The sequence below is a fragment of the Symphalangus syndactylus genome, chromosome 2 (assembly GCF_028878055.3).
Source record: "Symphalangus syndactylus isolate Jambi chromosome 2, NHGRI_mSymSyn1-v2.1_pri, whole genome shotgun sequence".
Lineage (NCBI taxonomy): Eukaryota > Metazoa > Chordata > Mammalia > Primates > Hylobatidae > Symphalangus > Symphalangus syndactylus.
Window position 1 is genome coordinate 127,365,153 of NC_072424.2, and position 27,904 is coordinate 127,393,056.

Genomic DNA, 27,904 nt, shown 5'->3' on the forward strand with positions numbered 1-27,904 from the left:
CTAGGAAGCTGTTTGCTTTAAGGTTTGGCCACCCCCTTCCTGGAGCTCACATCTATCTGACGAGACAGATAAGCAATAAAGAATAATGGACAGACCATGGGAAAGGCTTTGTAAGAAAACAGATAGCCTCAACTTTCCCTATTATCTTTTCATATAGACGTACTTTTAACCTTATATTACTAATTCAAATTATACAGATCCACATGTCATGTTTTCTGACTTCCAGATTTTTTTTTTTTTTTTTTGAGACGGAGTCTCGCTCCACCGCACAGGCTGGAGTGCAATGGCACGATCTTGGCTCACTGCAACCTTCGCCTCCCGGGTTCAAGCGATTCTTCTGCCTCAGCCTCCCTAGTAGCTAGAATTACAGGTGCGTGCCACTATGCCTGGCTAATTTTTGTATTTTTAGTAGAGACGGGGTTTCACCATGTTGGCCAGGCTATTCTCGAACTCCTGACCTCAAGTGATCCACCCGCCTCGGCCTCCCAAAGTGTTGGGATTACAGGCATGAGCCACTGCACCCGGCTTCTAGATTCCTTTTTTTTATAATAGACCCAGGCGATCCTCCTGCCTGCGTTTGCTGCATAGCTGGGACTACAGGCACAAATCACCACGCCCATCTCCAAATTCATTTTTAATTCCAGCAGCAGGAAAAAAGTGAAAAGGCCAAGTTTGCAGATGGAACCCAGAAGTGGGTGGGGCTTCGCTGTGAAATCACTTGTAGCTTAACAATGGCGTGGGGAATCTCAGAGTAAGCCCGGAGTTAGTTGAAAGGAGTCTTTAGCCAAAACTTTTATAATTTATTCTGGGGCGGGGAGGGGGGGGGCTGTCAGCAGGCCTGTGGGAGGAGGGTGTTCAAAGGAGTAAAGGGGGCTCAAAGAGAGAAATAGATTCTTGTTTCCCTTTTCATGTCAAAAGTTTTATTTCATGTCAAAAGTTTTATTTCAAAGGAAGACTAAATATTACTCTTATTCTGCCTGAATGGCCAAGTTTCCAAGTTTTTCTCAATCAACATGCAATCTTGTTAATCTAAAATGCTTGAATTTCTTGCTATTCTGTGCTTTACAGGGTTCCGTAACTTTTTTTTTTTAATCTGAAAGGTGGAAGAAAAGTCTAACACTTTCACTTTAGAGTTACGATACTGACCAAAAGGGCGCTGAGAGCCCAGGTGTGCTGGCTTCCAGCTGAGCGCTGTCCCCGCGCCGCCTCCAGGGGTCGACAGAATGCTGAACAATAATCATGGCGCATCCTCAATCTTGGCCCCACAATGAATCACCCGAGAAAATTTAAAAACCACCAGGGCCTGAGCCGCAGCCCAGGCTGAAAAGTGGGGTGTTCAGGGAGACCCCAGTACTTTTTAAAGCTGCCCGGGAGAGACCCACGTGCAGCCAAGGGTGGGGAATTACCCACTTAATAAAAACTTCCCCTGTAAATGCGGTGTTTCATTTTTAATGTATAACAGTTTCTGAAATATTACCGTTGTTTTCATCGTATAGGTACATGTACATGTGCACACACAGACACATGCATGTGTGTAAATACTAATTTTAAAAATAATGGCTACGAGGACATTTACATCGCTCCAGTTGGAGTCCTGTCCAATCCTGAGGGCGGGTCTAATGAGGGGCCGTACCTTCCAAGACTTCACTCCGCCCCTCGACGCTGCGCGGCGCTGCGCGTGCGCAAACGCCTTTCCCTGGCGAGCCGGAGCTCGGAGCCTGCCCGCGCCCTCCGCGGCCGCCGGGGGAGGGGAGGGCCCTCCCCGCCCCCTCCGCCGAAGCTCCGTCCTGCCCGCGGGCCGGCTCCGCCCTCACCTCCCGGCCGCGGCTGCCTTCTGCCCGGGTTGTCCAAGATGGAGGGCGCTCCACCGGGGCCGCTAGCCCTCCGGCTCCTGCTGTTCGTGGCGCTACCCGCCTCCGGCTGGCTGACGACGGGCGCCCCCGAGCCGCCGCCACTGTCCGGAGCCCCACAGGTAGGGCAGGGCGGGCCCGGCTGGCCGCTTTACGACTCCGACCCTCCGGGAGGCCCGGGCCGTCCACAATGACGCTTCCCACATCCCACCGGCGGGCAGGGGCGGGGGTCCGGGCCCCCGAAGGAGGTGTGGGGAGAAGCACCCCAGGAAATGGGGGCGGCGTGGGAGGCCGAGGTAAGAGGAAAGGGACCCACTGGGGCTGCGTGGCTGTGAGTGAGCCTCGAGCCACCCCACACCGACTCTCCGGCGGCCCAAGCCGGCGCGCGACCTGACGGGGCTTTGCCGTCGAAGCGCGCGGTTGCCGGAGATCACAGGCCTTTGTAATGGCGCCTTCCCGGGGTAGAGCCGGCGTTTGGGCAAGGAATGCTTGTGTGCTTGGGAAGTGTGGAAGTTGCCCACTTAGCGCATTTCCAGGCCACCTGTGCCTGCTCGGCCTGCGATCGCGAGGGTCCGCCGTTCCGAGGCTGCGGGTTTCCGCCGGGCTGAGGTGGGCAGAGGCAGAGATCCGGCCCTCGCGCGACGTCGTGTTTTTGTCGGATGTTGGAGGAGAAGTTCTGACGGCGGGGCGCGATCTGCGGCGTCCGCATCCCCTGGGAACTCGGCCCGGCCTCTGGGGGCGGGGCCCAGCAGTCCGGGTTGGCGAGTCCTGCAGGTGCTTCTGATGCCGGCTGAGGTGGGAGAATCGAGGCATCCTAACATTAAAACGTGGCTGATGCTTACCATTTCTGCCGTAGAGTCGTGCCTACCTAGGCAAGTATCAGCCTTTTTTCAGTAGAATGGTAGGGAAAAGTTTGAATATTTTAAAGTGCAAGTTTTCTGAGAATGACAAGAAACTATGTCGGTACACCTCTTCCTAGTCAAGACTTGAATACGAACACTCTAAATACAAAGGTGAAGGGCACGGTAAATGTCACTTTGACCAACAAGGTGAAACCCCGTCTCTACTAAAAATAGAAAAATTAGCCGGGCGTGGTGGCAGGTGCCTGCAGTCCCAGCTACTCGGGAGGCTAAGGCAGGAGAATTGCTTGAACCCGGGAGGCAGAGGTTGCAGTGAGCCGAGATCGTGCCACTGCACTCCAGCCTGGGTGACGGAGCTCAAAAACAAAACAAAACAAGACAAACAAAAACAAGTGTTAACATTTTAGGATAATGACATTACCCCAAGTGGGTACAAAAATGACAAGCATGTCTCAGTTCTGCAGGACATTCCAAGAAGCCACGACATTGCCTGCCATAAGAACCACCTATATCTGAAATTATATGTGGACCACAGTTGCATCTGGTTAAACAATAGGAATGTGATGGACAGGCACCAAGGGACCAAATAAAAGTGAAATAGTTCTAAAAAGTTCTGGAAATACGGACATTATTTTCCTATTTTTCAAGTTTTAAAGATTCATAATTGACACCTATGTGTCAAAGAGATGTTTAGGTCTGTATAATCTGCGAAAAATACATTTTGACTGCAGGCTTAAAATACACTGCATTGTCGGCTGGCTCTTAGTGATTTTATTATTTCAGTTCTCCCTTCTTGGGCCTTCATTTCACTTTCAGAAAGTCCAGATCTAAACTCGGAAATTCACATATTAAGCTGGGTGCAGTGGCTCACGCCTGTAATCCCAGCTACTGGGGAAGCCAAAGCCAGAGGATTGCTTGAGACCAAGAGTTGGGTGTTGGCTGATAAGCCTGGTTAACATAGCAAGAGCCTGTCTCAGCAACAAAAAGTTTCACAGATTAAATGAATGCTGAACAACTAGAAAGAGAATCCCATTACCTGGACTGTGTCTATGGGAAACTGAAGTCCCTTGATCTAAGTCTTCTCAACGTCTTATTGTGAAATATTTCCAATAGGAAAGAATTTCACAGTGGTCCCACATATTGTGTAAGTGCTGTTGAGTAGAACTTTCTGCCTTGATGGTTATGTCTTTTCTCACCTTGTGGGTAGCCACTAGACTGCTGTGGCCACTGAGCACTTGAAATGTGGCCAGTGCCAGTGAGGAACTGTTTTTAAATTTTTATTTAATTTTAATCAATTTAAATGTAAATATCACAAGTGATTAGTGTGTACCATATTGAACAGTGCAGAACCAGACTACCCTTAACATTACTAGCTTTATCACATCTGTCCATCCTCATATCCAGCCTGATATAAATTAAACTGGTTGAAGTCAGGAAAATTCTGCCCTCTTCCAATGACTCAGATTTATTGGATTATAAGCATTTTTCTGTTTTTATGAATGCAGTTGTCAGAAGTTGAGGTAATACAGGATTGCACATAAGATTGAAAAATAAAATTTTTTTTTTTTTTGAGATGGAATATCTCGCTCTGTCTCACCCAGGCTGGAGTGCAGTGGCGTGATCTCGGCTCACTGCAGCCTCCGCCTTCCAGGTTCAAGTGATTCTCCTATCTTAGCCTCCTGAGTAGCTGGTACTACCGGCGCATGCCACCATACCCGGCTAGTTTTTGTATTTGTATTTTTGTTTTTTATTTTTGAGAGAGAGTCTCACTGTCTCCCATGCTGGAGTGCAATGGCGTGATCTCGGCTCATTGCAACCTCTGCCTCCTTTGTTCAGGTTCAAGTGATTCTCCTGCCTCAGCTTCCCAAGTAGCTGGGATTACAGGCTCCCGCCACTGCGCCCAGCTAATTTTTTTATATTTTTAGTAGAGATGAGGTTTCACCATGTTGGCTAGGTTGGTCTCGGACTCCTGACCTCAAGTGATGACCCGCCTCAGCCTTCCAGAGTGCTGGGATTATAGGTGTGAGCCACTGCGCCCGGTCCCTTTTTTTTTTTTTTTTTTTTGAGATGAAGTCTCGCTCTGTCCCCCAGGCTGCACAGTGCAGTGGTGCAATCTCGGCTCACTGCAGCCTCTGCCTCCCAGGTTCCAGTGATTCTCCTGCCTCAGGCTCCCAGATAGCTGGGATTACAGGCACGTGCCACCATGCCCAGCTAATTTTTGTATTTTTAGTAGAGACGGGGTTTCACCATGTTAGTTAGCTGACCTCAGGTGATCCGCCTGCCTCAGCCTCCCAAAGTGCTAGGATTACAGGCATCAGCCACCATGCCTGACCGAAAAATAAAAGTCTTTATAGTAAATCTTCTAATATTAAAATAACTTGGTCACTAAAGAGAGGCATTCGATGGACACTTACTTTCTTGTATGCATAACTGTATATTTCTCTCAGACGTATTTTAAACCAGCTATCTATTACCTTTATTCTTAGGAAGACACTTGTGTCCCCAATGGGCATCCTATGAATAAAGGAGTTAGAAGAATTGAAGATGGTTAGGGAGAAACTTTTCAGTGTCCCCAAGCACTTTCTAAGTATATGCAACCCTGGCTTATGAGCCTGAACTTCCAGTTCAATCAGAAGTTCTCAAGAACAATAAATATGACCCGGCCCTGAACTCCTGGCCAGGGGGCAGTAAGGAGTGTGATTCCCTTTTGCAGTGAAATCATTCAGAAAGACCGGAAAATAATTTCATTGAACTTGGTTCTGTGGAAAATATAGTATGCTTGTGTCTGTTAATTGTCTTTTTCAAACTCTGTAATTTTACTAGGTAGGTGAGATATATACATATAAAGTTCAGTAAGTTGCTAACAATATAGTGTATGTTCACTGCTAAAAGGCAGAAGCTATAAAATGGTTTCCTAGAACAACATTGGAGGCTTACTTCTGGGCTGTCAGAAGAATAGTAGTTTATAACTAATACATTCTCTAGTTTGCAAAGGAGATCCATATGACTTGAATTTGGACACAAAACAGTGTAGCTATCAATCTGATGGCTCACTGAATGTTGATTTGTTTTAGATGCACTATTGGTTCTAACCCTCTAGATCAAGGTGGGCCAGGAGAAAGCTGGCTAGTTCTGAGGAATTGCTAGTTGGAAAGCTTCCTAGGCTCCTAGTTGGGAAGTGAACCAAAGTCACCCTAAATGTATGATGTGAGTCTTGTGTGGTATGAATCCTGTTCCACAAGTTATTCCTGGAATCAGCTCAACCTCATGAAATTTCGTCAGTCTTATTCTCTCATTTATTGGAAATTATATATAAAGTAGGATACTCAGGGCCAGCAGATATACTTGTATATTTTTTTGATGTTTATGAACAGTTTTCCTATTTTCTAAGTTAATACAACCTCAAAGAAAAAGTATTTGAGAGGAGTATTGTTTTTATTCTAGAATAACAATGTCTATTTGTGAATAAACTTAGGAAAGAATTTGATTTAGAAATGACGGATTGTAGTTCCTGTGGTCAGTGGTAAATACTTCTTAAAATAGTGCTTGCTTCTCTATGTAAAGCATGTCATCTTCAGTATTTGGGTATACTGCTTTTGATCATACCTTGAGAGGCAATAAAATGGGAGCACTACAGATGCTTGTATAAGAAACACACTCAAGAAAGGGTCAGTGCAACTTTGGTCAGGTGTGGTGGCTCACGCCTGTAATCCCAGCACTTTGGGAGGCCGAGGCGGGTGGATCACGAGGTCGGGAGTTCGCCACCAGCCTGACCAACATGGTGAAACCCCCGTCTCTACTAAAAATACAAAAATTAGCCAGGTGTGGTGATGCGTGCCTGTAATTGCAGCTACTCAGAAGTCTGAGGCAGGAGAATCGCTTGAACCCGGGAGGCGGAGATTGCAGTGAGCCAAGATCGCCACTGCACTCTAGCCTGGGCAACAGAGCGAGACTCCCTCTCAAAAAAAAAAAAAAAAAAAAAGTCATTGCAACTTTATTTATAAAAGCAAAAAAGTTGGAAACAAGGCCGGGCGCGGTGGTTCACGCTTGTAATCCCAGCACTTTGGGAGGCCGAGGCGGGCGGATCACGAGGTCAGGAGATCAAGACCACGGTGAAACCCCGTCTCTACTAAAAATACAAAAAATTAGCCGGGCGTGGTGGCGGGCGCCTGTAGTCCCAGCTACTTGGAGAGGCTGAGGCAGGAGAATGGCGTGAACCCGGGAGGCGGAGCTTGCAGTGAGCCAAGATGGCGCCACTGCACTCCAGCCTGGGCGACAGAGCGAGACTCCGTCTCAAAAAAAAAAAAAAAAAAGTTGGAAACAACTCAGATGTCCATGGGTAGTAGAATAAGTAAGTAAATTGGTAGTCAGAGATGGACTACTGTGATTACAGCTATAGGCATCAACAGTATCAACTAAAGTTACAGAAGAATACATATACTGTTATCCCACTTACATAAAGCTCAGAAACAGATAAAACTAAGTGACATATTGTTTAGAGAGAGAGACACAGGTAGTAAAACTATAAAGAAAAGCAAGAAATGATTCAAATGGAATTGGGTATAGGATTCCTTCTGGGGGGATAGAGGGCAATCATGCAGAGCATGCCAAGGCAGGGGTAATATTTTATATTTTATCCTCTGTGGTACTTACAGGAGTGCTCATCTTTTAAACTCTACATTTGCATATTATATACTCATGTGATACTTTTCACAAGTAAATAGAAAAAATATATATTATAAAAAATTAGACCAGGTGCAGTGACTCACACTTGTAATCCCAGCACTTTGGGAGGCTGAGGCGGGCAGATCACGAGATCAGGAGTTCAAGACCATCCTGGCCAACATGGTGAAACCCCGTCTCTACTAAAAATACAAAAATTAGCTGGGTGTGGTGGTGCACGCCTGTAATCCCAGCTACTCGGGAGGCTGAGGCAGGAGAATTGCTTGAACCCAGGAGGCGGAGATTGCAGTGAGCCCAAATTGTACTGCACTCCAGCCTGGCAACAAAGTGAGACTCTCTCAAAATAAATAAATAAATAAATAAATAAATAAATAAAAAATAAAAATAAAAAATTGGAATTGTAAATAAGGGTGGAAAATGGCTATAAAATGGAAAAGATGGTCTTTTAAACTCTCAATGCTGTTATAAATGATTGTACAATAGATATAATTGGAGGGAAAAGAGAAAGCCACATTGTTCTCAATCTGTGAGATGCAGACCTTCCAATTTACACAATACTTGTTTTACAGGATGGCATCAGAATTAATGTAACTACACTGAAAGATGATGGGGACATATCTAAACAGCAGGTTTGTCTCCTTTTCTGGTTTTAATATATAATTTAGCTAAGTGCTGTGCAGCTTACTTGATTTTTTAACCTGCACATCTAATTTATTAATCTTTTTTGACTTGAAGAGTTTGCTATTGTTTATAAATATTGGAATTAATGTATATGCTGCTTTATTTTAAGGTTGTTCTTAACATAACCTATGAGAGTGGACAGGTGTATGTAAATGACTTACCTGTAAATAGTGGTGTAACCCGAATAAGCTGTCAGACTTTGATAGGTGAGTACTACTAAATTATTTCCATAATTGCTCTGTTTTTTTGTTTGTTGTTGTTGTTGTTATTGTTATTGTTTGCTTTTTGAGACAGTCTTGCGCTGTCACCCAGGCTGGAGTGCAGTGGTGCGATCTCAGCTCACTGCAACCTCCACCTCCTAGGTTCAAATGATTCTCATTCCTCAGCCTCCAAAGTAGCTGGGACTGCAGGCATGTGCCACCATACCCGGCTAATTTTTGTAATTTTAGTAGAGACAGGGTTTCGCCATGTTGGCCAGGGTGGTCTTGAACTCCTAGCCTCAAACCATCTACCCTCCTCTGCCTCTCAAAGTGCTGGGATTACAGATGTGAGCCACTGTGCCTGGTCTGTTCTGTTTTTAATAATACTAAATTAGCAAAACAATTTTTGGTTGTTATATATTTCCATTTTAAAGTAAAAATAGGCTGGGCACGGTGGCTCACACCTGTAATCCCAACACTTTGGGAGGCTGAGGTGGGCAAATCACGAGCGGTCAGGAGTTTGAGACCAAACTGGCCAACATGGTGAAACCCCGTCTCTACTGAAAATGTGGTGCGTGCGTCTGTAATCCCAGCTACTCGGGAGGCTGAGGCAGGAGAATCGTTTGAACCCAGGAGGCGGGGGCTGCAGTGAGCTGAGATCACACCACTGCCCTCCAGCCTGAGTGACAGAGCGAGGCTCCCTCACAAAAAAATAAAATAAAAATAAAGTAAAAATATGCATCATTGAAGCAAGAGGATCACTTGATCCCAGGAGTTTGAGGCTGTAGTGAGCTGTAATCATGCCACTGCACTCCAGCATGGGTGACAGAGCAAGACCCCATCTGTAAAAACACACACAGATCATTATCAGAATGTACAATAACACTAATATGTTTAAAACTCTATTCTTATTTTATATTGGCTGCTTCTCGCATATTCACTATTTTCCATAAGATCAGCATTGATGGAACTGCATTCCTGGTAAGTTGATATCGATGTAATAGTGTGCATAGAGGCGGGGCATGGTGGCTCTAGCACTTTGGGAGGCTGAGACGGGTGAACTGCCTGAGCCCTGAGTTCGAGACCAGCCCGGGCAACATGGTAAAACCTCATCTCTGCAAAAAATACAAAAATAAATTAGCTGGGTGTGGTGGTGTGTACCTGTAGTCCCAGCTACTCCTGAGAGGTGGGAGGATCACCACTGTACTCCAGCCTGGGCAACAGAGTGAGACCCTGGCTTAAAAAAAAAAAAAATGTGCATAAACGTAGTAAATGGGATAGCAAGAGCCAAGAAAATGAATTGTCTGATTATCTAGTTTTCAGTTTCTTCTACCCCTATGTCAGTAGAACATTTTCTTTTTAACCTTTAAAAATTTTGAGTTGTTTAAAGGTAAGCAGGTGTGTTGCATTGGAATATGCCATATTATTTGGATGAAATAGCAAATACAAAGAATATACATAGGATTTTTTTTTTTTGAGATGGAGTTTTTGCTCTTGTTGCCCAGGCTGGAGTGCAGTGGTGCAATCTCGGCTCCCTGCAACCTCCTCCTCCCGGGTTCAAGTGATTCTCCTGCCTCAGCCTCCCGAGTAGCTGGGATTACAGGCGCCTGCCACCATGCCTGGCTAATTTTTGTATTTTTAGTAGATGTGGGGTTTCACCATATTGGTCAAGGCCGATCTCGAACTCCTGACCTCAGGTGATCCGCCTGCCTCGGCCTCCCAAAGTGCTGGGATTACAGGCATGAGCCACCGTGCCCGGCCCACTTGTTGTTTCTGTCAGTCTGTCTTTTAGTTGGGATTTTAACTTATTTACATTAATAAAATTACTGATACATTTGGATTTAAATCCTCCTTCTTGTTTCGTCTTTGTCCCAACTGTTCTGCGTTTCTTTTTCTTCCCCCTTTGCCTTCTTCTAGGTTAATTATTTTTGGTATCATACTTCCCTTCTGTCTTGGTTTTACGTAATTTTACTATTCTTTTAGTGGTTTCCCTTGCTATCAATAAATTAGTACTTTTGGCTGGGCATGGTTGCTCATGCCTGTATTCCCAGCCCTTTGGGAGGCCAAAGCTGGAGGATCACTTCAGCCTGGGAGTTTGAGACCAGCCTGGGCAACATAGGGAAACCTATGAGCCCAGTGTGGTGGTGCAGGCTTGTTTTCCCAGCTACTTAGGAGGCTGAGACAAAAGGATCCCTTGAGCTCAGGAGATAGAGGCTGCAGTGAGCTGTGATTGTACCACTGTAGTCCATCCTGGGTGACAGAGTGAGACCCTGTCTCAAAAAATGAATTTAAAAAATAAAAATAAATAAATTTGTACTTTTATCACTTCCCAAACAATGCAAGAACCTTAGAACACTTAAATTCCATTTATTCCCTTTTTGCCTTTGGGTTATTATATATTTTAACTCTTTGTGTTCTCAAACCCCATGTGACATAATTATTATTGTTTTGTGTAGTCCACTATTCATGTATGTACCATCATAGTTACCTTTTTCATTGCTCTTTATTCCTTCATATCTGTGCTCCACTCTATATCATTTGGTTGGAATTTCAAGTTCCAAAATTCTTTCTTCTATCCCTATTTCTCTGTACATTCTGCAGCTCCTGCCTTGCCCTCACACACATGCATTGTGCCCTCGTTGTCATTTTCCTTCAGCCTAAAGAATTCCCTTTAGTATTTCTTTCAGTACAGATTTGTTAGCAGTGAATGGTCTGAGGTTTTATTTGTCTGAAAACATCTCTTTGCCTTCATTTTAGAAGGCTATTTTTGCTGGCTGTGGAAGCATAGCTTAGCATTTCTGTTTTAACATTTAAACACTTCATTTTCTCCCCTGCTGGGTGGGTGAGACTGCCAGACACTTTGTCAAGCTTTTTTACCTCCTAGTCATTGCTTTCTACTCAGCTTTTCAACCTCTCCACCTGTTCTGCTTGGGAGTTGGCAAATGCCTTCAGGGGAAGAAGTCACGTAGGATATTGTACTCACCTCAGGGAGCTCTTTTCTCGGCCCTTCAAGTGCTGGCCGTCTTTAGCTTCTGATGCCTCTAGACAGATGTAGGTTTTGTGTGTATATGTGGGTGTGTATTTTTTACATCTTTTCTAGCAGTTCTTTGCAAATGGTTCATTGCAAGAGGGTTGGTGTACTACAGGCTGATCCATGGTAGCTAAGAAAGGAAGTGCTAGTACTATTGAAATAATTCTTTTGTTGTTGTATTCACTGGGAATTGGACGTGGAATACAGCCTCTCTCCTCTCTTATGGCCATCTTTTAGTCATCCGAGTCATTGCACTGAGTTTGTTTCTATGATAACTGAAATAAATGCTCATCTTATCCAGTTACAACAAGAATCTTCAAAACATTAAATGCAGCAGGCCGGGCGCGGTGGCTCACGCTTGTAATCCCAGCACTTTGGGAGGCCGAGGCGGGCGGATCACGAGGTCAGGAGATCAAGACCACGGTGAAACCCCGTCTCTACTAAAAATACAAAAAAATTAGCCGGGCGTGGTGGCGGGCGCCTGTAGTCCCAGCTACTCGGAGAGGCTGAGGCAGGAGAATGGCGTGAACCCGGGAGGCGGAGCTTGCAGTGAGCCGAGATCGCGCCACTGCACTCCAGCCTGGGTGACAGAGCGAGACTCCGTCTCAAAAAAAAAAAAAAAAAAAAAAAAAAAATTAAATGCAGCAACAACAACAAATCTTCTTTAATTCTTTAAAGAAACTTTTTCTTTTGTATTTGTTTATTGCTGCTTAACAGTTTAACCCAGAAATCAGTGGCCTAAGACAATATTTATTATTTCATAGTTTCTGTAGGTTGAGAATCTGAGCTTGGCTTAGCGGAGTCCTGTGGTTCTCAAAAGGCTGCCATCACATCAGGGCTCAGCTGGGAAAAATCTGCTTCCCAGCTCATTCATGTGGTTGCTGGCAGGAATCAGTTCCTTCTGAACTCTTGAACAGAGGCCTCAATTCCTCACCAGATGTTGGTTGAAGGCCTTCCTCAGTTCCTTGTCACACGAAGCTTCCCATAGAGCATCTCACAATGTGGCAACTAGCTTCATCATTGAGAGGACAAGAGAGACTGCCAGTAAGAAAGAGTACTAGCAAGACAGAAGTCATAGGCATTAATAATCTAATTGTGGCAGTAACATTCTATCACTTGTGCTATGCTCTGTTTGTTAGAAACAAGTCACTAGGCTGTGTGCATTGGCTCATGCCTGTAATCCCAGCTAAGGGATTCAGGAGGCTAAGGCTGGAGGATCACTCGAGGCCAGGAGTTCAAGACCAGCCTAGGCAAGATAGCAAGGCTGTCTCTTTCAAAAGAACAAAAAAAGAAAAAAAAAAAGACTGTCTCATTCATAGATAGATAGGTAACTAACTGACTAGTCACTAGGTCCAGCCCACTTGAGGAAGGAATTGCAGAAATGTCTGACTCCATAGAGGCAAGGGTCATTGAGAGGCATTTTTGAAAGCTGCCTACCACAGTAAGGAAGTCAGAATATGAAGGGCTTTGTTGTTTCTTATTTAATTTTACCCTGTATTAGAGGTACTGTATGAGGCTCTTCTCACATTGCTATAAAGAAATACCTGAGACTGGGTAATTTATAAAGAAAAGAGGTTTAACTGGCTCATGGTTCTGCAGGCTGTACAAGAAGCATGGCACCAGCATCTGCTCAGCTTCTAAGGAGGCCTCAGGAAGCTTTTACTCATGATGGAAGGCAAATGGGGAGCCAGTGTCTCACATGGCAGAGCAGGAGCAAGAGAGAGCGAGAGTGGCAGCGGGGTGCCGTAATACCAAGCCATGAGGGATCTGCCCCCATGGCCCAAACATCTCCCACCAGGCCCCGCCTCCAACATTGGGAATTACATCTCAACATGAGATTTGCGGGGAACATCCAAACTCTATCAGGCACCAAATTTGCAGGCTGAAGAATTGCCACTTGGGTGTATTTTTATGACTGCATTTTCTCACCCATTGAGTCTCCTGTACATCGTCTTTGGGCTTATGGACATGCTGACACAGCGCCTGTTGTTCCATGGAGGAGACCCACGGGTGGTAATGGTCAGCTGAAACACGGGGATAGACCATGAGAGAGGGGGTACCTTTGACAGTGGTGCTTTTCAGAGGTCATGAAGGATTAAGCACACTAGAGAGAGGAACAGCGAGGGGCCAGATGAGGAGCCTGAGGAGGACCAGTAGGAGGACCGGGAACCTCACAGAAGTGCCACTAAAGGTGTGTGAGCAGGAGGCTGTGGACTGAAAACCACGTCACAGTGAGACAAGCCTGGCATGTTATCTGAATGGTTTGGAGGCGGGGACTAAAGCAGGGGAGAATAGGTAGGTATATCTTGTAACAGTAAGTAGTTAATGAACTAGATATGGAGATATTCCAGACAAAGGAAGTAGCCCTAGAGACGCACAGAATCAGATTAAACAGCTGGGTGTGCATTCAGATTGTATATCTGGGTTCCTGTTTGGCAAAAATCTTCGCATTACTTGAGGGATAGAAATAAAATGCTCCATCTGTGGCAGGTGCATTGGTGTATGTTGTTTTATCTTTTTCGATAGCGCTTCTACCTTAATAGAGTAGCTGTTGGCTCTGTAAACCAGCTGCAGCTACTACACCCCGTTTCTACTGGAGCAGGAGTAGAGTTTTCCTAGCTAGAGAAGAACGTGGACAATAGCTAGTCCTACCCCATTATTGATTACCAGAGAGAAATGACAGGCCTCCCCCACCCTCTTTCCCCATTCCTGCTCTCTCTAATAATAATGAGTCACTTATCAGGGAAAGGATTGAGAAAAAAACTCAATTTTCTTACTGCTTGGGCATTTTCTCTCACAGGATTTTGTGGATGGATGAATGTATGTGCTTATTATGTTAAAAAATGGGATTGGCTGTGTCTTCCGGCTGGCTTTATAGTTGTACCATGTTGGTTCCTCATTGCCAACCAGTGTAAAAGAATAGGAAAGATGGGCCAGGCGTGGTGGTTCACACCTGTAATCCCAGCACTTTGGGTGGCCGAGGTGGGTGAATCACTTGAGGTCAGGAGTTAGCAAGACCAGCCTGGCCAATATGGTGAAACCCTGTCTCTGCTAAAAATACAAAAAATCAGCTGAGCATGGTGGTGCAAGCCTGTAATCCCAGCTACTCAGGAGGCTGAGGCAGGAGAATCTCTTGAACCCAGGAGGCAAAGGTTGCAGTGAGCCAAGATGGCGCCACTGCACTCCAGCCTGAGCGACAGAGCAAGACTCCCATCTCAAAAAAAAAAAAAAAGAATAGGAAAGTTGTTGCTAGTGTGGTATTTCATACAAAGTCTAAAGATCAACACATTTTACCCTTTCAAATGAGTGTAAGCAGTCATAAAGATTTGTCAGATTGTCTTTGTTTTTAATAAATCTGAAACAGCATTGAGATCAGGGATGAAGAAAGCCAGAGAAATTGGTTTACAACTGTCTTGTTCCATGTAAATGTCATCAAAATAATCAAATTCAGTAACAGATTTGATGGTAATTTTTGTTCAAAGGTGTCACTACTTTTTTTTTTTATAGTGAAGAATGAAAATCTTGAAAATTTGGAGGAAAAAGAATATTTTGGAATTGTCAGTGTAAGGATTTTAGTTCATGAGTGGCCTATGACATCTGGTTCCAGTTTGCAACTAATTGTCATTCAAGAAGAGGTAGTAGAGATTGATGGAAAACAAGTAAGATAGTATGTTTATTAATTGGGAATTAAATGATAAAGATTTAGATTTGTGCTAGATATTATGCATGTGTTCAGTTATTTTGTTTCTGACTTGATAAGGTGCCTAATGTTGCCTATATCCAATTATTTATAATTTTTGTATATTTATTTTAGCATTTGAAATATATTTTAAAAGTTTCCCATATTCATGTTTGTATCACTTTAAAATGTACAGACATTATTAAATAGAAAGTAAGCAAAGAGATTCAATTTGGCTCATAGTTCTGCTACCATTTCCTCTATGGTAAATGAAGTCTCTGTGTGTAAATGAAGTAGAATCAAGATTAAGCTTATAATAGTAAGTGTTAAAGCAGACAGGAATATTATTAAAGTTGCAAGTTAAGTGCCCCAAAGTGGGAGTATGGGGAGATAAAGAGTAATGGTTAGCTGGGCATAGTGGCTTACGCCTGTAATCCCAGCACTTTGGGAGGCCAAGGCAGACCAATCACCTGAGGTCAGGAGTTCTAGACCAGCCTGACCAACATGGAGAAACCCTGTCTCTACTAAAAATACAAAGTTAGCTGGGCATGGTGGCACATGCCTGTAATCCTAGCTACTCGAGAGGCTGAGGCAGGAGAATCGCTTGAACCCGGAAGGCAGAGGTTGCAGCGAGCTGAGATCGCACCATTGCACTCCAGCCTGGGCAACAAGAGCGAAACTCCATCTCAAAAAAAAAAAAAAAAAAAAAAAAAAAATGAGTAATTGTCTGAATAGGACACGTGTTTTAGTTATATAAATCTGGGAGGAAAATTTGCTTTTAAATTTTTGTGGGGCTGTGCTACTATTTAAAATAAAGAATAATTATATTTTCTTTCACAGGTTCAACAAAAGGATGTCACCGAAATTGATATTTTAGTTAAGAACCGGGGAGTACTCAGACATTCAAACTATACCCTCCCTTTGGAAGAAAGCATGCTCTACTCTATTTCTCGAGACAGTGACATTTTATTTACCCTTCCTAACCTCTCCAAAAAAGGTAACTTAAAAGACCATTATTTAAAGTATTAAGAAGATTATTTAGTTGGTAGCTTTATATACTCTTGAACTTTGTTATTTTTTACACTATTAGCAAAAGTTGCTATTTATCTTTAATTAATAGTTAATATGTTTGGAAATGAGCTTCTTTAAAAAAATGCTTCATAACATGTATTGCTTCATATGTCCATTAAAGGACTTTAGGACTCTATTTTGAGCCTTAGTAGAATGTGATCAGTGCTGGTTGCACAGTGACATTTTTCAGTAATTATTCACTCTTACTCTGGGTACTGATCACAAAATATGTAATAAGACTATTGTAAAGGTTCATTCAGAGGAAGAACTATTCATTTTTTCACAGAAACATAGAACTTCTAAAATTTTGGCTTTCTGTGTGACAGAATCATAACTGCTTTAGCTCCTTATACGTGTCTTCGTTTATAGTTCTCTTCTGACATTTCAATCAGTGAACATTCAGATGTGTTAATTTTTTCTTCCATGGTAAAATATGTGTTCTTACTATCCTAAATGCTATTGGTATCGTAATCTTAGGACTAGTAGGATAAGACACCAGCATTTTGGTAACGTTGCTCTTTCTCCTGGGTAGAAAGTGTTAGTTCACTGCAAACTACTAGCCAGTATCTTATCAGGAATGTGGAAACCACTGTAGATGAAGATGTTTTACCTGGCAAGTTACCTGAAACTCCTCTCAGAGCAGAGCCTCCATCTTCATATAAGGTAAATCAAGTATTTGGTGTTATATTTATTTGGTGTTATATTTATTTGGTGTTATCATAAGCATTCATGGTTATGATGAAGAAAATCGATCCTAGCATTTAAAATGGAGTGGAAATCCTGAAGAATGGAACTGTAGAGCATTGGTGATAATGGACTCATCTTGGTCTTAATGTGATATTTTTAGTATGCCTATTTTCCTCTTTGAGCTTTGTTTAGTAATATTGTAGTCAGATCATGATTATCAAGGTGCTGGATTTCATTTGGTTGGAATTATAAATTCTACAGTTCTTTCTCATATCCAGATTTCTGTGTTTGGTCTGTACCCGCTACCTTGCATACACACATGTGCATTGTGCCCCCAGGATCTTGCCCAGTGATTCAGCTCAGGTGGTTGAGAATATACTTCCTAGAGTCAGCCTGCCCAGGCTTGAAACCTGGTTCTGCCGCTGACTAATTGTGTGATCTAATTGATCTTGAACAAATTTTTTTTTTTTTCTCTGAGATGGAGTCTCGCTCTGTCACTTAGGCTGGAGTGCAGTGGTGTGATCTCAGCTTACTCCTCCACCTCCTGGGTTCAAGTGATTCTCCCACCTCAGCCTCCTGAGTAGCTGGGATTACAGGCACACGCTACCACGGCCAGCTAACTTTTGTATTTTTAGTAGAGATGGAGTTTCACCATGTTGGCGAGGCTGGTCTCAAACTCCTGACCTCAAGAGATCTACCCACCTTGGCCTCCCAAAGTGTTGGGATTATAGGCGTGAGCCACCATCCCCGGCCAACGATTACTCTTTATTTCCCCGTACTCCCACTTTGGGGCACTTAATCTCTCTAACCTCAGTTTCTTTATCTGTACAGTGGGGCACCCACTTAATCTGAATAGTAGTGTAAAGTAGTATCTCATGAAGTTGTTATAAGGATTAAATAAGTTGGGTACTACATATAAATATGCATTGGCACCTACTAATTTCTCGAATGTTACCTGTGACATTTATACTGCTTACCAGGAATATATTCATGGGTTCAGAGAGTATCCCGATATCTCTCTGTATATTAAGTAGACCCCTACCCAAAATTCATTTTAAATGAGCAGAGTCTATGTTTGGTCTTAAAGGAGTAGTAGCTCTCACTGAAGGTCAGGATTGCATATTTGAGGTCACTTTAGCAGTCTGGACTGTAGCACCTTTACCCTGTCTACCTCACCTCCCTTAGCAGGTCAGCCCCAGAGCAGACTGTCTTCATAGTCCATGCCATCAGTGCCCACCTTAGGTTCTTCTCTCACTCTTAAAGTATAGAAACATGTTTTGTACACAGTGAACTTCCCATCTATTCTAAAATTTACTAATATGTTTGTCTTTCTCTTCCTTCTCTTGTGCTGTAGCTACTAGAAACAGTTGACTCTGCTCCATTTTGTTTATAATGGACTAGCCTAACGAATCTCTTGTCAATTAGCAATTATTTTCACTTGATGTGTAGTTAGAAAACAATATAAATAATTTTACAGGCTATTAACATTTTTGTGCTTGTATTGTTAGAACATAATTTTTAAAATTGTAAGTAACTTTATTGAGGTACATTCTAAAATAAAATCACCGTTTAAAATATACAATTAGTTTTGACAAATGTAGTCACCCATGTAACTACCAGCACAATCAAAATATAGAATATTTTTATCATCCCAAAGCTAAAACATTAAAAAATTTAAAGTTTATTCTTAGAGATTGATGCAACTTGCATATCTAATCGAAATTCCTTTTTCAGGTAATGTGTCAGTGGATGGAAAAGTTTAGAAAAGATCTGTGTAGGTTCTGGAGCAGTGTTTTCCCAGTATTCTTCCAGTTTTTGAACATCATGGTGGTTGGAATTACAGGAGCAGCTGTGGTAATAACCATCTTAAAGGTGCTTTTCCCAGTTTCTGAATACAAGTAAGTATTTCTTATTTTTGAAATGTTAGTATTTTTAATGATTAAAAAGTGAGATATATTTGCTATGTTTTAGAGTAGAAAATATTAGAAAAGGTAAGACAAATGGGAGAGAAAATAACACCTACTGTTTTTCTAGCCCATCTTCCAATGTTAGCAAAATTGAAACACATTTATTGAATAGCTATTGTGATCAAGACATTCTTAGAGATTCAGATGTAAGTAAGACAAACTCTGCTAAGAACTTAAAATCTAGTAGCGGAGGAAGGGAACAAATATGTCTAATGGAAAATGCAAGTGTATGATCAGAGGTGAACAAAACCAGAGGACTTCATGATGTATTTTCAACCCCAGAGTATCAGTTCAAAATGTAGTTAATTTCACTAGACAAGCAGGATATTCATTGCAGCATTGTTTGTAATAGAAAATAAAAGCAAAATAGGCTGGGCACAGTGGCTCATGCTTGTAATCCCAGCAGTTTGGGAGTCCAAGGCAGGTGGATCATGAGGTCAAGAGATTGAGACCATCGTGGCCAACATGGTGAAACCCCATCTCTACTAAAAATAAAAAAAAATTAGCCCGGACCTGGTGGCTCATGCCTGTAATCCTGGCACTTTGGGAGGCCGAGGCGGGCGGATCACAAGGTCAGGAATTTGAGACCAGCCTGGCCAATATGATGAAACCCTATCTCTACTAAAAATACAAAAATTAGCCAGCCGTGGTGGCGGGCGCCTGTAGTCCCAGTTACTCAGGAGGCTGAGGCAGGAGAATAACTTGAACCCGGGAGGCAGAGGTTGCAGTGAGCCGAGATTGCACCACTGCACTCCAGTCTGGGCGACAGAGTGAGACTTCATCTCAAAAAATAAAAATAAAAACTAGCTGGGCGTGTGGCACCCAACTGTAGTTTCAGCTTCTCAGGAGGCTGAGGCAGGAGAATCGCTTGAACCCGGAAGGTGGAGGTTGTGGGGAGCCGAGATCGTGCCGTTGCACTCCAGCCTGGGAAACGAGCAAAACTCCCTCTCAAAAAAAAAAAAAAAGTAAAAGCAAAATAAAAACCCTCTTAACTGTATATCAGTTAGGGCTAATGAGATTTTCTCTGGCTGAGTAAGTCCAAAATCTATTATGTGGGGGGAAATATGGCAAAGCAGTATGATCACATTTAGGTGAAACAAAATATTACGTGTATATAAATGCATAGAAAATTTCTGGAATGAGAAAACAAGTTATCTCTAATGAGTGGGAATGAGAACAGAGGTGGAGAGACTGACTTTGACTTCCTTTTGTATATTTTTTAGTCAAAAATTATAATATTTAAAATGAATTATTGTTAGTATTTTTTTCAAGTTAAATCAGTCGTTTTATTTTATTTTATTTTATTTATTTATTGAGATGGAATGTCACTCCATCACCCAGGCTGGAGTGCAGTGGCATGATCTCGGCTCACTGCAACCTCCGCCTCCTGGGTTCAAGCGATTCTCCTGCCTCGGCCTCTCGAGTAGCTGGGATTACAGGCATGCGCCACCTTGCTTGGTTAATTTTTGTATTTTTAGTAGATTTGGGGTTTTGCCACGTTGGCCCAGCTGGTCTCAAATTCCTGAACTCAGGTGGATCAGGTGGATCACACCTTGGCCTCCCAAAATGCTGGGATTACAGGCATGAACCACTGCACCTGGCCCATTAGTCATTTTAATTATCTTAACAGAAACAAATCTCAATGCAGATGACCACAGTTCTTGGCTTAGCTACATTGCATTATACTGTTATGTAACAGGATTTTTGGAAAAGAAGACCTAATTTGAACATTTACTTTTCCACCTGCTTGCTGTGAGGTCTTTGAACCTCCGACTTCTTCAGGTGTAATGATGAACTAATGCCTCCCTTGAAGGATTGTTGAAAGTCAAAGTCATGAAGCAAGCAAAGCACCTGCAGAGTAAAGAAATATTAGTTGCCCCTCCCACCTCTTAGTTTACATTTCCACTGAATTGGCATTCCCATTCCTTTCTGATACAGAAATATCCTTATTGAAAATGCTTAGAACCAAAAGTGTTTCAGATTTCAGATTTTTTTGGAATTTTGAATATTTGCATTATACTTACTGGTTGAGCATCCTCAATCCAAAATCCAAAATGCTCTTGGGAGCATTTCCTTTGCATATATGGAAATATATATATAATACTTGTATATATTTTATATAAATATTTATAAATGTGTATATATATATAGAGAGAGAGAGAGACACGGGGGTCTTGCTATGTTGGCTAGGTTGGTCTTGAACTCTTGGCCTCAAGTTGTCCTCCTGCCTTGGCCTCCCAAAGTGCCAGGATTACAGGTGTGAACCACTGTGCCTGGCCAAGCATTTTCTTTAAGTATCATGTTGGCACTCAAAAAGTTTTGGATTTTGGAGCATTTTGGATTTTGGATTAGGGATACTTGACCTGTAATAAAAATAATGTCATTTAACAGATTTCTTTCCCCTTTGGCTGCCAGGAAGTTCCAAACTTTTTTTGAACTTTATTATGTGTACCTGCATAGAAAACAGTGTTGTAATGTTTTTCTTTTTCTTTTGCCATTGTTTTGTTATGGGTTTCTCTGCAGGAACAGATGCAATATAAAATTAAAAACCAAATTTGCAGTTGTACTGTGGATACTTCCTGGTAGAAAAAGATTTAATACAGAACTATAGAGAGCGATGAACTGAAAGTATCCTTTTCTCTGTTCTTCAATTCTTATCCTACCTAGAGGTAGTCATTGTCAACTGAGTTGACATTTTTAATCCAAATTCTATGTATTAATGTAAATGTACACTAGATAATCATAATTGTTTATCAACTCAGATTGTTAATTGTTCTGCGTTGCATTTTTCACTTAAGACAGAGGTTTCCCAAACTTTCTTGGTTTACAGTATCCTTAGTGTGCCAGTAATTTTTTTTAATGCCCCTATACTTAGGCCAAAAGACAAATTTAAAGATTTTTATTTTTATTTTTTATTGTATGTATGTATGCATTTATTTATTTATTTATTTTGAGACAGAGTCTCGCTCTGTCGCCCAGGCTGAAGTGCAGTGGCACAATCTCGGCTCACTGTAAGCTCCGCTTCCCGGGTTCATGCCATTCTCCTGCCTCAGCCTCCTGAGTAGCTGGGACTACAGGCGCCTGCCACCACGCCCAGCTAATTTTTTGTATGTTTAGTAGAGACGAGGTTTCACCGTGTTAGCCAGGATGGTCTCGATCTCCTGACCTCGTGATCTCCCTGCCTTGGCCTCCCAAAGTACTGGGATTACAGGTGTGAGCCACCACGCCCAGCAATTTTGTTCTTAAATTACTAATTTAAGAAATACTAATGGGATGTGAGTGCCTATAGAGCACTATACAATACCTCATATCTTGGCATCAGACTGGAAATTGGCATCCTCATTTCTTGTTCAGTGTTAGTTTTGTACAGTATTTGCTTTTTATCATAGTAACCACCTGTGTTAATCCATTTTGTGTTGCTTATAAAGTAATACCTGGGCTGGTTACTTTATAAAGAACAGAGATTATTTATTTAGCTCATGGTTCTACAAGAACCATGTAGGCTGTACAAGAAGTATGGTGCTGCCATCAGCTGGGCTTCTGGTAAGGTCCTCAGGCTGCTTCCACTCAGCAGCATCACAAGGCAAAGCATGTGCAGATATCACATATCAAGAAAGGAAGCAAGAGGAACAGCAGGGGGGTGTCAGGCTCTTTTTAACAACCAGCTCTCCAGGGAATGAATAATGAGAACTCATTCCCTTCCCCTCCAGAGAGGGCATTAATCTGTTCATGAAGGATCTGTCCTCATGGCCCGAACACTTCCTATTAGGCCACACCTCCAACATAGGGGAGTAAATTTTAACATGAGGTTTGGAAGGGAAAAACTTTCCAAATCTAACACCACCAAAACCCAGCTTTGGAAAGATTGACTTCATTGACTGTTTTGCAATCTAATGTTAAAAGCATGAAGTAACCTCAAGGTAATATTACACATGAAGTCTCTTGAAAATTTATAATATTCTGTGGTGCCACTGTGAGTTTGCTTACCAACCCAGGGACCTCAGTGCAGTTTGGGAACCATAGACCTAAGATCTTTTCTTATCACTACATATATTCTTTTTTGTCCCCTTAGTTATTTTAATTCCATTTTATTTTTTATTACTTGTTTTTGAGACAAGGTCTCACCTTGACACCCAGGCTGGAGTGCAGTGGCTCAGTCATGGCTCACTGCAGCCTCAATCTCCCAAGACTTAAGTGATCCTCTCACCTCAGCCTCCTGAGTAGCTAGGACTAAGGTGTGTGTCACCATGCCCAGCTAATTTTTTAAATTTATTTTTTGTAGAGGCTAGGTTGGCCCAGGCTGGTCTCAAACTCCTGGGGTCAAGCAGTCCGTCCACCTTGGCTTCCCAAAGTTCTGGGATTACAGGCATCAGCCACTGTGCCCAGCCCTTTATATTATTTTTAACTGACATGTCATAATTATGTATAGCTTACCTATTCTTTTTATGGCTGCATAGTTCTAAAGGAGATAGGAAAAACCGAAGCATAGGAAAAATACTTTGGTTTTTCCTACTCTGACACTCTGGAGTACTTCACGTTTGGGCACCAATATGTGTGTGGGCATTTTTCCCCACCAGTAACCAGTTCTCCAGTGGACACCAGCTGGGTGTCCTCTAATTCAGTTCAGTTCTGACACTTTCCACCTGGACACAGCATCAGATCCCACAGGCTAAGGGCTTAGTTCCACAAGACTGCCCCCCTTCAGATGCCAGTTGTAAGCCCCAGGTTGTGACATGTGATTCTGACCAGCTGGGTATAAAGAGGTTCCCATGACCTCCTCTTTGGGTTTGATTAATTTGCTTGGGACGTCTTTGGGGCGGCTCACAGATCTCAGGGAAACACCTCCACTTACTGGTTTATTACAAAGGAAACAACAAGCAGATGGAAGAAGTGCATAGGGTAAGACATGGGGAGGGGGAGAGGGGTTCAGAGCTTCCCTGCCCTCCCTAGGTGCACCTCTATCCAGGTCCCATACCTCTGTGTGTTGAGCTATCCAGAAGCTCTCCAAACCTAGTCCTTTTGGGTTTTTTTGCAGGTTTCATCACATAGGCATGATTGATTACATCACTGGTCATGGTGATCAACTCAACCTTTAGTACCCCATTTCCTTCCCCAAGGTTAGGGGATGGGACTGATCTCATGGTTGATACCCCTGGCAACCAGCTCCCCTGTTGAGGCTATCCAGGATCCCCCAGCCATCAGTCATCATTAGCATCCAAAAGATACTTACCACTTTGGAGATTTAAGGATTTTAGGAGCTGTTCCAGGAAGTCAGAGGAACTTAGAAGTCACAATATCACAGGTGTTCCACAGTATAGATATACCTTAATATAACCATTCTTCTAACATTTAGGTAATTTCCAATTTCATGTTAATCCCAATAATGTTCTAGTATACATTCTTGCACATGTATTTCTTTTCACATGTGTATTTATGTAGAATAGATTCCTAAAAGTAAAATTATTGTGTCACAAGTAATTGTATTAACTCCTTACAACCTGATGATAATCTTTTTTGGTTTTGCTACTAAAAATATAATTCATCTTAATTTGCATTTTCATCTTACTAGCATCTTTGCTAGTTTAGGTCTGGGTGGGTTCAACATCTTTGTGATAATTGGCTATATATGATTCTCTCATGACTTGCTTACGTAGAGCCTTTGGCCATTCTTCAATTGTGTTGCATTTTGTAACTATTAGTATATAAGAGCTCTTTTGTCTATTATACATATGTAATGCACATTGCAGATTTTTTTACTAATCCCAGCCTATCATTTGTCTTTTGCTCGTTTATGGTATCTCATCATACAAAAGCTTTAAATTCGAGGCCTAAGTAATTCATGTTATTCCTTTACAGCATCTAGGGTTTTTATTTTGCCTACTAAGTAGGCCAGACTTTCCTATCTTAAAATTATGGGGCTTTTTTTGTTTGATTTTTTTTTTTTTTTTTGAGACGGAGTCTCGCTCTGTCGCCCAGGCTGGAGTGCAGTGGCGCAATCTTGGCTCACTGCAAGCTCCGCCTCCCGGGTTCACGCCATTCTCCTGCCTCAGCCTCTCCGAGTAGCTGGGACTACAGGCGCCTGCCACCATGCCCGGCTAATTTTTTTTTTTTTGTATTTTCAGTAGAGACGGGGTTTCACCGTGGTCTCGATCTCCTGACCTCGTGATCCACCCACCTCGGCCTCCCAAAGTGCTGGGATTACAAGCGTGAGCCACCGCGCCCGGCCAGATTTTTGTTTTTTAAAGACAGGGTTTTGTTCTGTTGCCCAGGCTGGAGTACAGTGGCAGTGCTATCAAGGCTCACTGCAGTCTTGACCTCCTGGGTTCAAGCGATCCTCCTGCCTCAGCCTCCCAAATAGCTGGGACTACAGGCACTTGCCACCATGCCTGGCTAATTTGTTGTTGTTGTTGTTGAGACACAGTCTTGCTCTGTTGCCCAGGCTGGAGTGCAGTGGTGTGATCTTGGCTTGCTGCAACCTCCACCTCCTGGTTTCAAGCAATTCTCATGCCTCAGCCTCCTGAATAGCTTGAGATTACAGGCGCCCGCCACCATGCCTGGCCAATTTTTGTATTTTTAGTAGAGATGGGTTTCACCATGTTGGCCAGGATGGTCTCGAACTCCTGAGCTCAAGTGACCCACCCATCTCGGCCTCCCGAAGTGCTGGGATTGCAGGCGTGAGCCACCGTGCCCAGCCTAAGCCTCCGTGCCCAGCCATTTTTTAAAAAAACATTTTATTTTGTGTAGAGACAGGGTCTCACTGTGTTGTCCAGGCTGGACTCCTTGGGCCCAAGCAGTCCTCCTGCTTTGGCCTCCGAAGGTGCTGGGATTACTAAGGGCATGAGCCACTGTGCCCAGCCATTATATTTACTTAAAATTTATTTATTTATTTATTTTTTTTATATATATTTTTTTGAGACAGAGTCTCGCTGTGTTGCCCAGGCTAGAGTGCAGTGGCACAATCTCTGCTCACTGCAACCTCCACTTCCCGGGGTCAAGAGATTCTCCTGCCTCAGCCTCCCGAGTAGCTGGGATTACAGGCGTGCACCACCATGGCCGGCTAATTTATGTATTTTTAGTAGAGACAGGGTTTCACCATGTTAGCCAGGCTGTCCTCGAACTCCTGACCTCAGGTGATCCGCCCACCTCAGCCTCCCAAAGTGCTGGGATTACAGGCATGAGGCACTGTGCCCGGCCAAAATTTATTTTTTAGTATTACTTTTCTGTAAAGCTAGAGTTCTCATTTTGTTTCCCAAACAGAGGCCATTTTTCCATTAGTAATTTCTCATTGACTTAGAATGTTACCTTATTATAAACTAAATTTCCATATACGTTAGTCTTTTTCTGGACTCTTTTCTGTCCCAGTGATCTATTTATCTATTCCTGTGCCTGTAGCACAGTTTTAATTACTCTCATGTTTTGTTTTTGTTTTTGAGACAGGGCTAACTTTGTCATCCAGGCTGCAGTGCAGTGGCACGATCTTGGCTCACTGCAACCTCCACCTCCCGGGTTCAAGCGATCCTCCCACCTCAGCCTCCTGAATAGCTAGCTGGGACTGCAGGTGTGCACCACCATGCCCAGCTACTTTTTTCTATTTTTAGTAGAGATGGGGTTTCGCCATGTTTCCCAGGCTGATCTCGAACTCCTGGGCTCAAGTGATCTGCCTGCCTTGGCCTCCCAAAGTGCTGGGATTATAGGTGTGAGCCCCAACACCTGGCCTACTATCATGTTTTAATAAAACCTTTGAGAGCTAGTTAAGGCAACTTTGTCTTCTCCCCATTGTTCTTTTAAAAAAATCTTATGACTATTCTTGCAGTTACTCCCCCGTGAACTTTAGAATCTGTTTGGTTCTATAAACAACTAACCTCCGTTGATGTTCTTATTAGAATAACACTGAATTTACAATACAGGGTCCTAGATTCAATCCAAAGACATACTCTCTGGTCAGGGATTTTAAGTAACAAAAAGAGCAACACTATCTAAAGACCTAAGGTTGTGTTGTGCCAGTGAGTATTGTTTAGAGAGGGGCTTAGGCTTAGGCTTTTTGCTCAGCCTGCGTGTATCTAGGAACCTAACTCTGCCTTGGAGATCTATACTTACCCTATTCTTCTCTAAAATAGGAAATAATGAACTTCCTCGATGCCTTTCTATTTTCTCAGCCAGTTTGGTTAAAGTGACTTTGGGCTCAGTTTGTACAACCACTATGAATTTTTAAATACAATGTAGCAAAAGCACCTAACCTTAGGTGTATATTATAACCTTGAAGTAGCCTTTTCTCACTATTAAACTACAGGCAGAGGAAACATTTAATTTTTATAGTAATTAATCACTTTCTATTTCAGAGGAATTCTTCAGTTGGATAAAGTGGATGTCATACCCGTGACAGCTATCAACCTATATCCAGATGGTCCTGAGAAAACAGCTGAAAACCTTGAAGATAAAACATGTATTTAAAACGCCATCTCATATCATGGACTCCGAAGTAGCCTATTGCCTCCAAATTTGCCACTTGAATATAATTTTCTTTAAATTGTTAAGAATCAGTTTATACGCTAGAGAAATTGCTAAACTCTAAGACTACCTGAAAATTGACCTTTACAGTGCCAAGTTAAAGTTTACCTTATTCTCGGCCGGGTGCAGTGGCTCACGCCTATAATCCCAGGACTTTGGGAGGCCGAGGCGGGCAGATCACGAGGTCAGATCAAGACCATCCTGCCAACATGGTGAAACCCTGTCTCTACTAAAAAAAATACAAAAATTAGCCGGGCGTGGCAGCGCACGCCTGTAGTCCCAGCTACCTGGGAGGCTGAGGCAGGAGAATTGCTTGAACCCGGGAGGCGGAGGCTGCAGTGAGCCAAGATCATGCCACTGCACTCCAGCCTGGGTGACAGAGCGAGACTCCGTCTCAAAAAAAAAGTTGACCTTATTCTCTAAAAGGGCTGGCTATTCACATGACGAATTGTTAAGGAAAACTTAAAGTGGAAGAGAAGACATGTGAAGAGACTTTGAAATTATCAAAAGAAAAAAAAAAGACCTGACAAAATCTCATGTGCCAATAACTTTTCAAGGTGCCTTTGTTAAGGAAATTATATCCACTTAATTACTATAATATATGACTTTATGAAAAGCACTTTATAAAATTCTAATTTAAAAGCTAAAGAACTTAACACTTATTTTTTTATTCAGTACAGTGTGCCT

At 42.8% G+C, this 27,904-nt stretch overlaps 1 protein-coding gene across 1 annotated transcript; it reads left to right on the forward strand.

Moving 5' to 3' along the window:
• Nucleotides 1–1,656: 1,656 nt before the first annotated feature.
• On the forward strand, nt 1,657–27,865 carry GINM1 (glycosylated integral membrane protein 1). Its single transcript, XM_055267281.2, has 8 exons — nt 1,657–1,972; nt 7,963–8,022; nt 8,184–8,280; nt 14,813–14,964; nt 15,825–15,981; nt 16,588–16,718; nt 18,477–18,640; nt 27,049–27,865. Exons 1-8 carry the CDS (start codon nt 1,853–1,855, stop codon nt 27,158–27,160), a joined length of 993 nt encoding a protein of 330 aa, XP_055123256.1. The 5' UTR covers nt 1,657–1,852; the 3' UTR covers nt 27,161–27,865.
• Nucleotides 27,866–27,904: the final 39 nt, after the last annotated feature.